Genomic DNA, 16675 nt, shown 5'->3' with positions numbered 1-16675 from the left:
TCTTTCCCCGTTGGGCCCGTCCCTGTAGGGTTTCCATTGTAACCGGGAGGGGTGGAGGGATGGTGGAAGGAGGGGGGAGGGGGAGAGGGATGGAATGGTGGAGGGAGGGGGGAGGGAGTGGGGGAGGGTGGGATGGAGGGAAGGAGGGAGGGAGGGAGTTAGGGGCTGAGTGGTGATGGAGGTTGGGATTGAGGGGGGAGGGAGGGGGGGAGGGAGTGGGGATGGAGGTGGGAAGGAGGGGGGAGGAAGGGGTTGATGGGGGAAGTGGGACCTCCCCTTTTCCCAGTACCCCTCTTTCCCCCACCACCAAGCCCCCTCCGCAACGACCCCTGTTGTCCCCAGTCCCCATTCACAGACCCCCCCCCATTCTCTCTCTCCCCATACACACTCTCAGTGCTTTTTTCGAAACACTTGCCCCGGTGGCCCACGAGCATATGGGCCCAATGCTGATCTGTGTATGTTAAGTGACTTGCAATAAAAAAATATACTTTAAAAAGAGATAAGTGCTTTTTAAGTGCTTGTTTTGAAACATTCGCGGTCACATAGTGCTTCTCACTGTAGCACCCATCTCAAGTGTGCCCGTTGGGCCCGTCCTCGTAGGGTTTCCATTGTAACCGGGAGGAGGGGAGGGAGGGAAGGGGGAGAGAGAGAGGTGTGGAGGGAGGAGGGGAGGGGGAGGGAGGGGGTAGGGGAGGGGAGGGGGGGAAGGGGAGGGGGGGAAGGGGGGAGGGAGAGAGGGGGAGGGGGAGGGAGAGAGGGGGAGGGGGAGGGAGGGGGGAGGGGAAGGGCGGAGGGAGGGGGACCTCCCCTTTTCCCAGTACCCCTCTTTCCCCATTTTGCCCGTCCTCGTAGGGTTTACATTGTAACCGGGAGAAGGGGAGGGAGGGAAGGGGGAGGGGGGGAGGAGGGAGGTGTGGAGGGAGGAGGGGAGGGGGAAGGGGGAAGGGGAGTGGGGGGAGGGAAGGGGGAGGGAGGGGGGAGGGGAGGGGAGGGTGGAAGGGGAGGGCGGAAAGGGGGGGAGGGGGGAAAGGGGGGAGGGGGGAGGGAGAGAGGGGGAGGGTGGAAAGAGCATCCCTCTCCCCATCAGAACTGCCCCCTCCATCGACTCCTTTAAGTCCAGGCTCAAAACCTATTTCTACTCCCTAGCGTTTGAGGCTCATTGAGGAGGCGCTGTGAACTGTTTGCGTGCCACTGTATGTTTCATTTTTTCCTTAGTACCTAATCAGATGTACAGCACTTTGGTCAACGTGGGTTGTTTTTAAATGTGCTATACAAATAAAATGGACTTGACTTGACAGCTCTTCGCAACAATGTAGCACAGGGGCATTGTGACGTCACACGCTGAATACCGCTGGGGTGGGGGGGAAGGGGGGTCAGCTCGAGTCCATCTCACAGGGGCATTGTGACATCACAATCCGCACCGCAGCGCCCCCCTTCTGTCAAAACTTCGATAAATCAGGGGGGGCAGCACTTTTAAACCTCTGTAACTTAAAAAATATGCGTCCGAATTAAATAAAAATATCATTTTCCAGCAGCGAACCGCATGCTGATTAAGGCGGTACAAAAATCGTGGCGCTACGGTTCACCGTTTTGCCGGAATTGCTGTATTCAGCCGACATCAGTGTTATATATATATATAACACAAGATCTGAGTTTTAGTAGTATACTAGAACAAGTGTGCCCGTTGGGCCCGTCCTCGTAGGGTTTCCATTGTAACCGGGAGGGGAGTGGGGGTAGGGAAGGGGGAGGGAGGGAGTAGGGAGGTGTGGAGGGGGGAGGGAGGAGGGGAGGGGGGATGGGAGGGATGGAGAGGGGAGGGAAGGGGGTAGGGGGGAGGGGGAGGGAGGGGAGGGGGGAAGGGGAGGGAGGGGGGAAGGGGAGGGGGAGGGAGGGAGAAGGGAGTGAGGGGGGAGGGAGGGGGACCTCCCCTTTTCCCAGTACCCCTCTTTCCCCATTGGGTCCGTGCTCGTAGGGTTTCCATTGTAACCGGGAGGAGGGGAGGGAGGGGAGGGGGAGGGAGGGAGGAGGGAGGTGTGGAGGGAGGAGGGGAGGGGGAGGGGAGGGGGGGAGGGGGGAAGGGGGGAGGAGGGAGGGAGAGGGGAGGGAGGGGGGTAGGGGGGAGGTAAGGGGGAGTGAGGGGGGAGGGAGGGAGGGGGATCTCCCCTTTTCCCAGTACCCCTCTTTCCCCGTTGGGCCCGTCCCTGTAGGGTTTCCATTGTAACCGGGAGGGGTGGAGGGATGGTGGAAGGAGGGGGGAGGGGGAGAGTGATGGAATGGTGGAGGGAGGGGGGAGGGAGTGGGGGAGGGTGGGATGGAGGGAAGGAGGGAGGGGGGGAGTTAGGGGCTGAGTGGTGATGGAGGTTGGGATTGAGGGGGGAGGGAGGGGGGGAGGGAGTGGGGATGGAGGTGGGAAGGAGGGGGGAGGAAGGGGTTGAGGGGGGAAGTGGGACCTCCCCTTTTCCCAGTACCCTCTTTCCCCCACCACCAAGCCCCCTCCGCAACGACCCCTGTTGTCCCCAGTCCCCATTCACAGACCCCCCCCCCCCCCCATTCTCTCTCTCCCCATACACACTCTCAGTGCTTTTTTCGAAACACTTGCCCCGGTGGCCCACGAGCATATGGGCCCAATGCTGATCTGTGTATGTTCAGTGACTTGCAATAAAAAAAATACTTTAAAAAGAGATAAGTGCTTTTTAAGTGCTTGTTTTGAAACATTCGCGGTCACATAGTGCTTCTCACTGTAGCACCCATCTCAAGTGTGCCCGTTGGGCCCGTCCTCGTAGGGTTTCCATTGTAACCGGGAGGGGAGTGCGGGGGAGGGAAGGGGGAGGGAGGGAGGAGGGCAGGGGAGGGGGAGGGAGGAGGAGGGGAGAAGGGGGGGAGGGAGAGGGGAGGGACTGGGGTAGGGGAGGGGGAGGGAGGGGGAGGGGAGGGAGGGAAGGGTGAGGGAGGGAGGAGGGAGGTGTGGAGGGAGGAGGGAGGTGTGGAGGGAGATGGGGAAGGAGGGGGGAGGGGAGGGGGTAGGGGGAGGGAGAGGGGAGGGAGGGAGGGGGGTAGGGGGAGGGAGGGGGAGGGGAAGGGGGAGGAGGGGGACCTCCCCTTTACCCAGTACCCCTCTTTCCCCGTTGGGCCCGTCCTCGTAGGGTTTCCATTGTAACCGGGAGGAGGGGAGGGAGGGAAGGGGGAGGGAGGGAGGAGGGGGGAGGGAGGGGGGGAGGGGAGGGGGGAAGGGGGGAGTGAGGGGGTAGGGGGAGGGAGGGGGAGGGAGGGGGAGAGGGGAGGGGGGGTAGGGGGGAGGGGGAAGGGAGGGGGCTCTCCCCTTTTCCCAGTACCCCTCTTTCCCCGTTGGGCCCGTCCTCGTAGGGATTCCATTGTAACCGGGAGGAGGGGAGGGAGGGAAGGGGGAGGGAGGGAGGAGGGAGGAGGGGAGGGTGGGGGGGAAGGGGAGGGCGGAAAGGGGGGGAGGGGGGAAAGGGGGGAGGGGGGAGGGAGAGAGGGGGAGGGTGGAAAGAGCATCCCTCTCCCCATCAGAACTGCCCCCTCCATCGACTCCTTTAAGTCCATGCTCAAAACCTATTTCTACTCCCTAGCGTTTGAGGCTCATTGAGGAGGCGCTGTGAACTGTTTGCGTGCCACTGTATGTTTCATTTTTTTCCTTAGTACCTAATCAGATGTACAGCACTTTGGTCAACGTGGGTTGTTTTTAAATGTGCTATAAAATAAAATGGACTTGACTTGACAGCTCTTCGCAACAATGTAGCACAGGGGCATTGTGACGTCACACGCTGAATACCGCTGGGGTGGGGGGGAAGGGGGGTCAGCTCGAGTCCATCTCACAGGGGCATTGTGACATCACAATCCGCACCGCAGCGCCCCCCTTCTGTCAAAACTTCGATAAATCAGGGGGGGCAGCACTTTTAAACCTCTGTAACTTAAAAAATATGCGTCCGAATTAAATAAAAATATAATTTTCCAGCAGCGAACCGCATGCTGATTAAGGCGGTACAAAAATCGTGGCGCTACGGTTCACCGTTTTGCCGGAATTGCCGTATTCAGCCGACATCAGTGTTATATATATATATAACACAAGATCTGAGTTTTAGTAGTATACTAGAAAAGAGGGCCCGTTGGGCCCGTCCCCACACCCCCCATTCTCTCCTCCCCCAGCCCCACTCTTACTCTCCAAGTGTGCCCGTTGGGCCCGGAAAAGAGGGCCCGTTGGGCCCGTCCCCACACCCCCCATTCTCTCCTCCCCCAGCCCCACTCTTACTCTCCAAGTGTGCCCGTTGGGCCCGTCCTCCTGATCTGTGTATGTCAAGTGACCACTATAGCCTTCATTCTTTTTTTTTTTCCCTAATCAGATGTTTGTTTGTTTTTTCCTAATCAGATGTGCAGTACTTTGGTCAACGTGGGTTGTTTTTAAATGTGCTATACAAATAAAACTGACTTGACTTGACTTGACTTGCAATAACAAAAAAGACTTCTTGGAAGCTTTTCGAAACAATGTAGCCGTCACAAGCTGAAAACTAAATCCTTGCTGAAAACTAAATCCTTTTCTGGAAACATTTGGAAACAAATGTAGCCCCTTGAAGAAAAGGGTTAGAAATGAAAAATTTAAACTTTAATATCTCTCTAGCTTTAAAAAGGTAGCTTCAATTTGAACGAAAGTACTTACAATAGTTGCCCAGGTTAATGGTGAATACGGCGGTACAAAAATCGTAGCGCTTTGGTGTACCGTCTAGGAGGAGTAGGGTTTGTAAGTAATCTTCCGTACATACACATATACATACATACATACGGAATGTTGGACCGCAGAGTTTTAGTATTATATAGATAGATAGATAGATATAGATATAGATAGATAGATAGATAGATAGATAACAATTGTTTAACAAGCAAAATATTCTTGTTACAAACAAGGAAGGAAAGCCAGCCAGGCGATATCAACTAATGCCATGGGCCTCCGAATAAGGAGCAATGGACAATGCAAATAAGTGCAGGTGTACTGTAGGAGGGAATTTTGTGCTCTACCCTTTATCTGACTTTACTCAGATAGGCAGACATAAAATAAAACAGCTCATAGATCAGTGGTGAGTCTATCGAACAAGTCAGTTTATTAAAGGCCTTATCGATGCACATTGGGAAATAGTCTGCGCAAACCCAAACTACTTCAACAAGCCATAGTAACTATAGCCCTTTTACTTGTGGAGTTGAAATAAATCATTAATCAATGTCTCTGTAACCTTCCATTTTGGCCTTTCCAAAGAGTTAACTACAACCTTACGTTTCTTGCTGTTTTGAAAATCTCTCTCCCATATTTCTAACAATAGATGCGACAAATGTCAATGTCCCTGCAGGGAGAATTGATTCTCCTCATTAAATGGGGTCTACTCATTAAAGGGGTCGTTTGTTAACCTTTGTTAACCTTTAGGAGACTTTGTTAACTTTTGGGAGACTTGCCTGCTGAACACAGTGACAAGGAGCAGCTGTAGTCTCAAGATTGCAACAGACAAGAACCAGAACTGCGACAGACTATCTCCCCTACCCCCCTCTCCATAATAGATAACGAAGCCTGCTTTTCAGCAGAATGTGTGTTTTAACTACTTTAGCATTTGGCCATTTTTCTCATCATGCTTCCCCAGTAATGTAAGCTGTATGGTTACCAAATTATAACCCACTCATCTAGATACTAAAACTCTTGTTTGTTTGTTCCTGAACTACAGCCAAAATGGCACACGATAGTACGACAATTTTAGGCCCACCTTACTCACCGTCATCCCGGGGTCCTATGGAGGAAGTTTCATTGAAATTGGTATTATATTTTTAGTTATTTACATTTAAAAAGTTAAAAAACCACGCATGTGCAGTTGATCTGGTACTTATGTAAGATGGCCGCCGCATCCGCGTGTGCGCAGAACAAAAGCGTCCACGCCTGCGCAGTTGGGGCTCGTTGATATCAGCTACGAGCAGGGCTTGGCCGCCTGGACGTGACCGGGTAACCGCGGGCCTGAGGTGGGCCAAGGGGAAAGGCAGCAGCAGCAGCGGCAGTGAGGCCGGGCGTTGGTGGAGGGGAGGCTGAGGCCTGGGCCTGGTGCTGGGCCTGCCCTCGGCTCCCCCGTCCCCCCTCCTCTCCGCAACCGGCTCAGCGCCTTCGCCATGCCACTCAGAGTCCAGCGGCTCAGCAACTGTGGCGGAGGAGAGGGTGCTGCACCAATGCAGGAGTGGTTTGGGCCCAACGGGTCCACTTGGTCAAGTCTTTCTTATCATTCTCAAAATTCCCGACAACATACATCTTAACAACTGTGCAGGAGGACATGCATGTTTCCCTCGACCATTAGATACTTCTCTGTTTCTATGCAAGTTGCTTCTGATTTTGCAGAAACAAAATAAATTAAGTGGCCAGTGGTGTACCAGAGATAATAGGTGCTGGGACCTGTGCTGTTTTTGATATCTGTTAATGACTTAAATGTGAGTGTAAAAGATACGATGAGCAAGTTTGCAAATGACATTAAAAGTGCCGGAATAGTGGATCGCAAGGAAAGTTGTTTCAGGCTACAGCAGGATGCAGATCATCTGGAACGTTGAATAGACCACTCGGTGATGCTTTTTGGAAAGTCAGAGGTGCAGGACACACAATAAATGGTTGAGCACTAAGGAATGTTGATCAACAGAGAGACTTTAAGATTTCTTGATTAGTACAGGTGTCAGGGGAGAAGGCAGGAGAATGGGGTTGGGAGGGAAAGATAGATCAGCCATAATTGAATGACGGAGTAGACTTGATGGGCCGAATGGCCTAATTCTGCTCCTATTACTTATGACCTTACTTACTTCCTCAAGTGTGGTGACCCAGGCACGTAGGGTGGTGAAGAAGGCATGCTCGTTATGATAGGTTAATGCACAGAGTATAGAAGTTGGTGCGTTATGATGCAGATTTACAAGCCAGCGGGCGATTGGCTGTGGTTCCAGTTGACGCATTCTATAGGAAGGATGTGCTCGTGCTGGGGAGAATCCAGAGGAAAGTTTCAGGAAGTAGCCTGGATTGGAGGACTTTAGTTTTGGGAAGATTGGTTAGACTGGGTTTATTTTGGTGTGAATAGACAATAGGTGCAGGAGGAGGCCATTCGGCCCTTCGAGCCAGCACCACCATTCAATGTGATCATGGCTGATCATTCTCAATCAGTACCCCGTTCCTGCCTTTTTCCCGTATTCCCCCTGACTCCACTATCTTTAAGAGCTCTATCTAGCTCTCTCTTGAAAGCATCCAGAGAATTGGCCTCCACTGCCTTCTGAGGCAGAGAATTCCATAGATTTACAACTCTGAGTGAAAAAGTTTTTCCTCATCTCCGTTCTAAATAGTCTACCCCTTATTCTTAAACTGTGGCCCCTGGTTCTGGACTCCCCAACATCGGGAACATGTTTCCTGCCTTTAGCGTGTCCAATCCCTTAATAATCTTACATGTTTCAATAAGATCCCCTCTCATCCTTCTAAATTCCAGTGTATACAAGCCTAGTCGCTCCAGTCTTTCAGCATATGACAGTCCCGCCATTCCGGGAATTAACCTAGTAAACCTACGCTGCACGCCCTAACTTAACACCATTCAGATAATAATCTGCCTTCCTGTTCTTACCACCAAAGTGGATAAACTCACATTTATCCACATTAAACTGCATCTGCCATGCATCCGCCCACTCACACAACCTGTCCAAGCACCCTGCATCCTCATAGCATCCTCCTCACAGTTCGCACTGCCACCCAGCTTTGTATCATCTGCAAATTTGCTAATGTTACTTTTAATAGACACGGCACGGCACGGTAGCGCAGCGGTAGAGTTGCTGCTTTACAGCGAATGCAGCGCCGGAGACTCAGGTTCGATTCTGACTATGGGTGCTGCACTGTAAGGAGTTTGTACGTTCTCTCCGTGACCTGCGTGGGTTTTCTCCGAGATCTTCGGTTTCCTCCCACACTCCAAAGACGTACAGGTATGTAGGTTAATTGGCTGGGTAAATGTAAAAATTGTCCCTAGTGGGTGTAGGATAGTGTTAATGTGCGGGGATCGCTGGGCGGCACGGACTTGGTGGGCCGAAAAGGCCTGTTTCCGGCTGTATATATATGATATGATATGATAGACAATAATCCCTTCATCTAAGTCATTAATGTATATTGTAAATAGCTGCAGTCCCAGCACCGAGCCTTGCGGTACCCCACTAGTCACTGCCTGCCATTCTGAAAGGGACCCGTTAATCGTTAATCCCTACCCTTTGTTTCCTGTCTGCCAACCAATTTTCTATCCATGTCAGCACCCTACCCCCAATACCATGTGCTCGAATCTTGCCCACTAATCTCCTACGTGGGACCTTATCAAAGGATTTCTGAAAGTCCAGGTACACCACACCCACTGGCTCTCCCTTGTCTATTTTCCTAGTTACATCCACAAACAATTCCAGATTAGTCAAGCATGACTTCCCCTTTGTAAATCCATGCTGACTCGGAACGATCCAGTTACTGCTATCCAAATATTCCGCAATTTCATCTTTTATAATTGACTCCAGCATCTTCCCCACCACTGATGTCAGGCTATCTGGTCTATAATTTCCCATTTTCTTTCTCCCTCCTTTCTTAAAAAGTGGGATATTAGCTACCCTCCAATCCATGGGAACTGATCCAGAATCTATTGAACATTGGAAAATTCTCACCAATGCGTCCACGATTTCTAGAGCTACCCTGGGATGCAGACCAACAGGCCCTGGGGATTTATCAGTCTTCAGTCCCATCAGTCTACCCAACACCATTTCCTGCCTAATGTGAATTTCCTTCAGTTCCTCCGTCACCCTAGGACCTCTGTCCACTAGAACATCTGGGAGATTGGATCTGTCTTCACTAAGGAAGACACAAAGTACCGGTTCAACTCGTCTGCCATTTCCTTGTTCCCCATAATAAATTCACCTGCTTCTGTCTTCAAGGGACCCACATTTGTCTTAACTATTTTTTTCCTCTTCACATACCTAAAGAAGCTTTTACTATCCTCCTTTATATTCTTAGCTAGCTTACCTTCGTGCCTCATCTTTTCTCCCCGTATTGCCTTTTTAGTTATCTTCTGTTGCTCTTAGAGTCCCAATCCTCTGGCTTCCCGCTCATCTTTGTTATGTTATACTTCCCTTTTATTTTTATACTGTCCTTGACTTCCCTTGTCAGCCACGGTCGCCTCTTACTCCCCTTAGAATCTTTCTTCCTCTTTGGAATGAACTGATCCTGCACCTTCTGTATTATTCCCAGAAATACCTGCCATTGTTGTTCCACTGTCTTCCCTGCTCGGGTCTCCTTCCAGTTAACTCTGGTCAGCTCCTCTCTCATGTCTCCATAGTCCCCCTTGCTCAACTGCAATACTCTGGGGCTGTATAGAGCATCCTGTCCGGCAACATTACAGTCTGGTTTGGGAACAGCTCTGCCCAGGACAGGATGGCCCTGCGGAGAGTAGTGCGTGCGGCAGAACGCACCATGGGAACTACACTCGCCCCCCTGCAGGACCTATACATCAGGAGGTGTAGATCGAGAGCAAGCAACATTATGGGGGACCCCTACCACCCCAGCAATGGACTGTTCCAGCTGCTACGGTCAGGCAAACGCCTCCGCTGTCACGCTGTGAAAACGGAGAGGATGAGACGGAGTTTCTTCCCACAGGCCATCAGGACTGTTAACTTTTATAACTCCAGGGACTAAATTCTGTCTTCTCTATATTAACTTTATTTATATGCTGTAACTGTAATTATTTTTTGTGCACAATCCGCAGGCGTTGCCACTTTCATTTCACTGCACATCGTGTATGTGTATGTGACAAATAAACTTCACTTGACTTGACACTTCTGATTTTCCCTTCTCCCTCTCAAATTGTAGATTAAAACTTATCATATTATGATCACTACCTCCTAACAGCTCTTTTACCTTGAGTTTCCTTATCAAATCCGGTTCATTACGCAACACTAAATCCAGAATTGCCTTCTCCCTGGTAGGCTCCAGTACAAGCTGCTCTGAGAATCCATCTCGGAGGCACTCCACAAACTCCCTTTCCTGGGGTCCATTACCAAGCTGATTTTCCCAGTCTACCTGCATGTTGAAATCTCCCATAACCACCGTAGCTTTACATTTGCAACATGCCGATTTTAACTCTTGATTCAACTTGTACCCGATATCCAGGCTACTGTGAAGGCGGTCGAGTGGTAACAGGATAGAGGTATACAAAATAAGAGGCATATATTGGATAGTCAGAATCTTTTTTCCATCGTAGAGATATCAAAAACAAAATTGCATAGGTTTAAGGTGAGAGGAATGCATTTTGAAGAAGATATGAGGGAATTTGTATTTGAATGTGGTTAATGTCGGGAACACATTGCCAGAGAGGAGGTGATGCAATCAGCTTTGATCACTGTTTTTAAGAGGCATTTAGTAGGTACTTGAATAGGCTAAGGATTTAATGCGGACAAATAGGATTAGTATTGATGGACAAAAAAGGTTGGCATGTACATGGTGGGCTAAAGAGCACAATTTTGTGTTGTACAACTATAAATTTAAATATCCTTTCATCCTGCAAAATGAGGACCACTCAAAAAAGAATAGTGCAGGTACATTTAATTTAATCAACTTTCTTTTGATAAACACAGTAACTCCACACCAAGTAGTTTATATACTGTGGCATCAAACTTAAGTAATATTTAATTATACAAGATAAGACATTAAAAATATCTGCATGATATCCATTTCAATGGCAACAAATTGTTAAACTAAGGTACTTCAGTTTTTTCCAGCAACAGATTGCATAACTATTCATCAGCTTGTCTTTTTGTGCTTCATGCCCACGTGAAGCTCTGTTTCAAGCAAATGTCCATGATACTGACTATAAACATATTTACAAATATACATCTGTTTCAAAACTAGGGAACTGATACAGAGTTGGACTCTGGTCCTCTGAGAGCAGCATCTCACTTCTTTAGAATCTGTGTTTTTGCTGCATTAATTTTCTCCATAATTCGCTGATCAGTAGCTGGTGTACACTTGGAAAGAATTGTGTTCAGCTCGCTCTCATTTTTGCGTTCCGTTGCAACTTCCACAGCTTGCTCTAGATCTCTGAGACAGAATAAAGAGAAAGCAGGTTAGAGCTACACCTGAAGCACAATTAAGAGTGCTTCGCAAAGACCATATTCCATTCTTTCCCCTGACTCTCAGTCTGAAGAAGGGTCTCGATCCAAAACGTCACCTATTCCTTTTCTCTAGAGATGCTGCCTGACCCGCTGAACTACTTAGCTTTTTGTGTGTCTTCCATTCTTTAAAATATAAGCACGAGTACAAGAAAACAAAGATAAAAATCAATGCTGGGAATGTCAAAAATAACTTATTTTGGGATTTTCAACACCTTCCAAAGATTTCTATATGCATATTTGTAATAGAAATTTCCACTAAATTTGTTCCTAACTGAAGTAAACCAGCAAATCCCACAATGGTAGGTTGTGAAATATCCCATAGATCTGATTATTTAAGGGCTGGCATTGCAAATGACAACGAGAGATGTTGGAAAGGCCCAAAGATTTGACAGTGGTTTACTTTGATTAACTGTAGTGCCATAATACATTGTTAAACTTTAATGTGATCAGGGAAAAATAGATGAATCACACATCTCAAAGATATTGGTCTTTTCCAAAATAATAAGAAAGACAAGACAATTTCACTTCGCCTCGTGAACCACATATTATTTTTGGTAGATACACACAAAAAGCTGGAGTAACTCAGCGGGACAGGCAGCATCTCTGAAGAAGGAATGGGTGACGTTTCGGGTCAAGGCCCTTCTTCAGAAAACCTGAAACGTCACCCATTCCTTCCCTCCAGAGATGGTGCCTGTCCCACTGAGTTTCTCCAGCTTTTTGTGTCTATATTCGGTTTAAACTAGCATCTGCAGTTCCTTCCCACATATTATTTTTGGTAGATGCTTGATCCAGTTGCAGCTGATTCCATGGTAAAATGCCTTTTTATCCCCGTTTCTTGTCAATTGAAATAATCGTTTTCCATACAACTCCTTCACCCAAACTGTTTATCCCGGCACCAATTTGCTTGGGTAATTATCTAAGATTTTAAGATTTATACTTACCCGACAATTATATATCCTTTCACTTTCTGCTCTGGGCTGACTTTTGCTACATACTTCTTAGCTTCATACTTGTTATGATGTTTCACGCATATTTCTACAAATGGCTAATAAATGGAAAGAAAAAAGCTTTAAAACAGTTAAAAGTAGCGCCTTTTATCAACTAAACACAAAAATACTACTATTTAAGATAACATACCATATAGCCTATTGGGGACTTTTTGCTTTTGGAAAATTTTTCGAGTTCATCCCAGTCTCCTTTCTCGGCCAGTGCAGCAATCTTTAGCCACCAGAACCTGAGGGTAAGGAACACAAGCTGTTAGCCTGCAGGGTGATGAGGTTCAGCCTGAGAAAGCAAAACTGTTCAGTGTACTGTTTGTGCAGATCCTGCAGTTCATTTCAGTGACTCAGTGGGACAGGCAGTATCTCTGGAGAGAAGGAATGGGTGACGTTTCGGAACGAGACCGTTCTTCAGACTGAGAGTCAGGGGAGAGGGAGACACAGAGATAAGGAAGGGTAAGGTGTGAAACGAGACCTCAAAGGGGGTGAAGTTCAAGGAAAATGTAGAATAGATCATTGTTAACTATGGGAAAGTGACAATGAAACATACAGAGATAAAAAATTTACAGATGTCCAAAGTAAAATTTGTCTTCGGAAAACGTACTCAAAACACTTAATATGGTATCCATACCTCCACAGCATTATAATGATGACATCAAAAGCACATAATACTGATAAAGAACATTTACTAAAAGTGGAGAGAGAATGGAAACAATCTCTGCCATTCCTAGGAATCACCACATAATTATGTAGAAACAAGGAACCATACATGCTGGTTTACAAAACAAAATAACAAAGTGTGAGAGTAACTCAGTGGGTCAGGCAGCATCTCTGGAGAGACCCTTTCTGCCTCCACAGAGACCATTCCCTCCACAGTTCTTTGGTTTACTCATCCCTTCTCACCCAAACCACCCACTCCCCAGGTCCTTTCCCCTTTAACTGCGAGATGTAATTCCTGTCCCAAAACTTCCTCCTTCCAATCCATCCAGGGACCCCTGCTGTCCTTCCAGGAGAGACAGAAATTCACATGCACCTCTGCTAACCGATGTGGCCTCCTGTACATCAGCAAGGCCAAGCATTGACTTGGCGACCATTACGCTGAACACACACTCAGCCCGCCAAGGCCTGCTGGATCTCCCGGTTGCTAACCATTTCAACTCCTCTTCCCATTCCAAAACTGACTTTTCTGTCCCAGGCCTCCTCCATGGCGAGAGTGAGGCCACACGTAAAGCCGCACAGAGACTCACACCTATTTCTTCCATACCCCTTACATGCAATGTCAACTTTCCTCATTTTAGCACCATGTAAACTGATACAAACATCTGAAAGAACAATTTCAATAGTCTTGATTTTACCTTTTGTCAGGAATTTTGAAGTCTTTGTAAAGCTGTTCAGCTTGTTTGTGCTTGCTTTCCAATAACAGTGTGGAGACAGTGTCATGTAATGATAAATCCAGGTATGTCTTATCAAACTCCTTCTGCAAGCGATACTGATATCGCAGCAATTTAATTTGGTCTTCTGTGATCTTAAATTTGTTGGCGAAAAAAAAAGTTTAAATACACTTTTTCATTGCTATTTACATTTCTCAAAACAACTCTGCTTATTACTGGTGTAAAAACGTTATTACTCCAATGATCCTGCATTCTTTTGCCCAAAACTACCAGTTGTGATATACTTTTTAGTTTAGTTTAGTAACAGGCCCTTCGGCCCACACTGACCAGCGATCCCCGCACATTAACACTATCCCACACCCACTAGGGACAATTTGTACATTTACCAAGCCAATTAACCTACAAATCTGTACGTCTAGAGTGTGGGAGGAAACCGAAGATCTCAGAGAAAACCCACGCAGGTCACGGGGAGAACGTACAAACTCCGTACAGACAGCACCCGTAGTCGGGATGGAACCCGGGTCCCGGCGCTGCATTCGCTGTAAGGCAGCAACTTTACCGCTGCGCCACCGTGACCGCCCCAAAGTGTAATAAGCCTTGAGTATAATTCACTGGTTTATATCCAAGTGAATCTATCTCACACATAGACATAAACCATGAGCATTGATAGCAAACCCCAAAATACATATTCTCACAAGTTTAGTGGCTAATTATTATCATCCGGCAAATTACAGATGCCTTCTACTGTGCAAACAAAAGTGACGTAGAACATGAATCAAATCCACATTTGGATTATACTGGTGCACATTGATCATTACCCGTTCAACATACTTAGTTGGCCGTGGAGCAACCTGGAACCTTCAAACACGCCATGTAAATGCTTTTTTTTTCATCACTACAGGGCGAATATACCAATCCTTTGCAAAGCAAATCATGCAGAAAAATAGGAGGAGGTTGTTCGACAAGGAAGATAGTCTAGATAATTTGTCTTGCTCTATTTTTCACCCTATGAAACACTAAAATGTATCAGGATTATATGCAGCCTAAATAGTAAACAAGGATGAATTCTATACCATTTTTCACAGTTTTCAATGGTTAATGTGTTTCTAGTACCAGTTACTATTCAGGCAATGCAGTGATGGGAAATAGCAACTGGGCCAGTGACAGAGCAGTTAGCACGTCTGTGGCACGGAAGGCCTGGGTTTGATCTGTGGAGTCCTATGTGGAGTTTACATGTTCTCCTTGCTGCTGTATAGGTTTTCTATGGTGCTCTGGTTTTCTCCTGCCTCATGTGCTGGTCGGTAGGTTAATTGGCTACTATAAATCGCCCATCATGTAGGTGAATGGCAGAGGAGTCAGGGGTAGGGGTTGCAGATACAAAAGGATAAATGCAGTTGGTGTAGAAGGTGCTCGATGGTCAGTGCGGGTATGCTAGGTCGGAGAACCTGTATCTGTGCTATAATACTCCATAATTCAATGGCTTTTAGAAAGGAAGAGAAAAACAATGGGTAAATATTTGACACCAAAATACCCAAGGACATTGTTGCTGTGAAACAGATTGGTGTTTAGCTGGTGTGGGAAGGAACTGCAGATGCTGGTTTAAACCGAAGATAGAAACAAAATGCTGGAGTAACTCAGCGGGTCAGGCAGCATCTCTGGAGAGAAGGAATGGGTGACGTTTCGAATCGAGACCCTTCTCCAGACTTTGGTGCTCAGCTGGGTCTGTCTTAGATTTATGCCACAAGATATAGTGAAACAACACCTGGAGGTAATGAGGAGGTTATGTGATGGGGAAAGTTAGTAGCCAGCATAGACTCAATGGCCTCTTCTTCTGTTGTAAGGAAATATGGTGTCAGATAACTTATAGGAGCTTGATTCAAAATGTAATTGTTCCTGAAGATTTTGCAGGAGCAGAAGTATTTTGATTATATAATCCGACACTCTGAAATGTCTCACAGTAGTCTGCCAATGTATACAGCTAGAAATTAATTACCACAAAGGAATTCCAGCCAACACTTATACACCACAAGTTTTCAAGGTACTTAAAAATGCCAAGCTTTTAATAATTATGCTTAAAGTAATGGTATTTGACAATGATTTCAGATTTATTTTTCAGTATTCTACTAGACAATACATTTTGTGCTAGCCTTTCCAAAATGTTAAACCATTGCTCGTGTTGGGGCACTGGTTCAATGACAAAGTACAGCAACCTTTGTATAGAAAACATCCTGTACAGCATCTTCCATTATAAGCCAAGTTTTCATTACTACAATGTGTAGCAAGGAACTGCAGATGCTGACTTAAACCGAAGATAGACACAAAATGCTGGAGTAACTCAGCAGGACAGGCAGCATCTCCGGAGAGAAGGAATGGATGACGTTTCGGATCTTCTGAAGAAGGGTCTCGACCCGAAACATCACCCATTCCTTCTCTCCAGAGATGCTGCCTGACTGAGTTACTCCAGCTTTTTTTGTCTATTTTCATTATTACAACTTGCATTTGATGGAGTACATTTAACTTCTTGCAATGCTCACAAGCGTTTTGCATAGTGGATTAGTATTTATAGTTCAAACTACTTTGAGGCCACTCACAAGAAACATTGTTTTAACTGCACATAGAACAGATACCAATATGTTTAGTCACATTTTGATTGCAAATGTCAGACTTCAACATGCCCCACCCACTGTTGCTACTTAGAAACATAGAACATAGGTGCAGGAGGAGGCCATTTGGCCCTTCGAGCCAGCACCGCCATTCATTGTGATCATGGCTGATCATCCACAATCAATAACCCGTGCCTGCCTTCTCCCCATATACCTTGATTCCACTAGTCCCTAGAGCTCTATCTAACTCTCTCTTAAAACCATCCAGTGATTTGGCTTCCACTGCCCTCTGTGGCAGAGAATTTCACAAATTCACAACTCTCTGGGTGAAAAAGTTTTTTCTCACCTCAGTTTTAAATGGGCCTCCCCTTTATTCTTAAACTGTGGTCCCTGGTTCTGGACTCGCCCAACATTGGGAACATTTTTCCTGCATCTAGCTTGTCCAGTCCTTTTATAATTTTATATTTTTCTATAAGATCCCACCTCATCA

The 16675-nt window shown here is 47.0% G+C and overlaps 1 protein-coding gene across 1 annotated transcript in view; it reads right to left on the bottom strand.

The window, feature by feature from the left end:
* Positions 1–10607: 10607 nt before the first annotated feature.
* vps16 (VPS16 core subunit of CORVET and HOPS complexes) overlaps positions 10608–16675 on the bottom strand; it is a 53197-nt gene continuing 47129 nt past the window's right edge. Inside the window, exons 21-24 of the mRNA XM_078404276.1 lie at positions 13547–13716; positions 12331–12427; positions 12135–12238; positions 10608–11119 (exon numbers count right to left, since the gene is read on the bottom strand). Of these exons, the coding sequence (XP_078260402.1) occupies positions 10975–11119; positions 12135–12238; positions 12331–12427; positions 13547–13716 (516 nt within the window). The 3' untranslated portion in view covers positions 10608–10974. The remainder of the gene's footprint in view (positions 11120–12134; positions 12239–12330; positions 12428–13546; positions 13717–16675) is intronic.

This window comes from Rhinoraja longicauda, chromosome 8 (assembly GCF_053455715.1).
Source record: "Rhinoraja longicauda isolate Sanriku21f chromosome 8, sRhiLon1.1, whole genome shotgun sequence".
Lineage (NCBI taxonomy): Eukaryota > Metazoa > Chordata > Chondrichthyes > Rajiformes > Arhynchobatidae > Rhinoraja > Rhinoraja longicauda.
The sequence above is the reverse complement of the archived record's forward strand: the minus strand, read 5'-3'. Positions and strand labels throughout refer to the sequence as shown.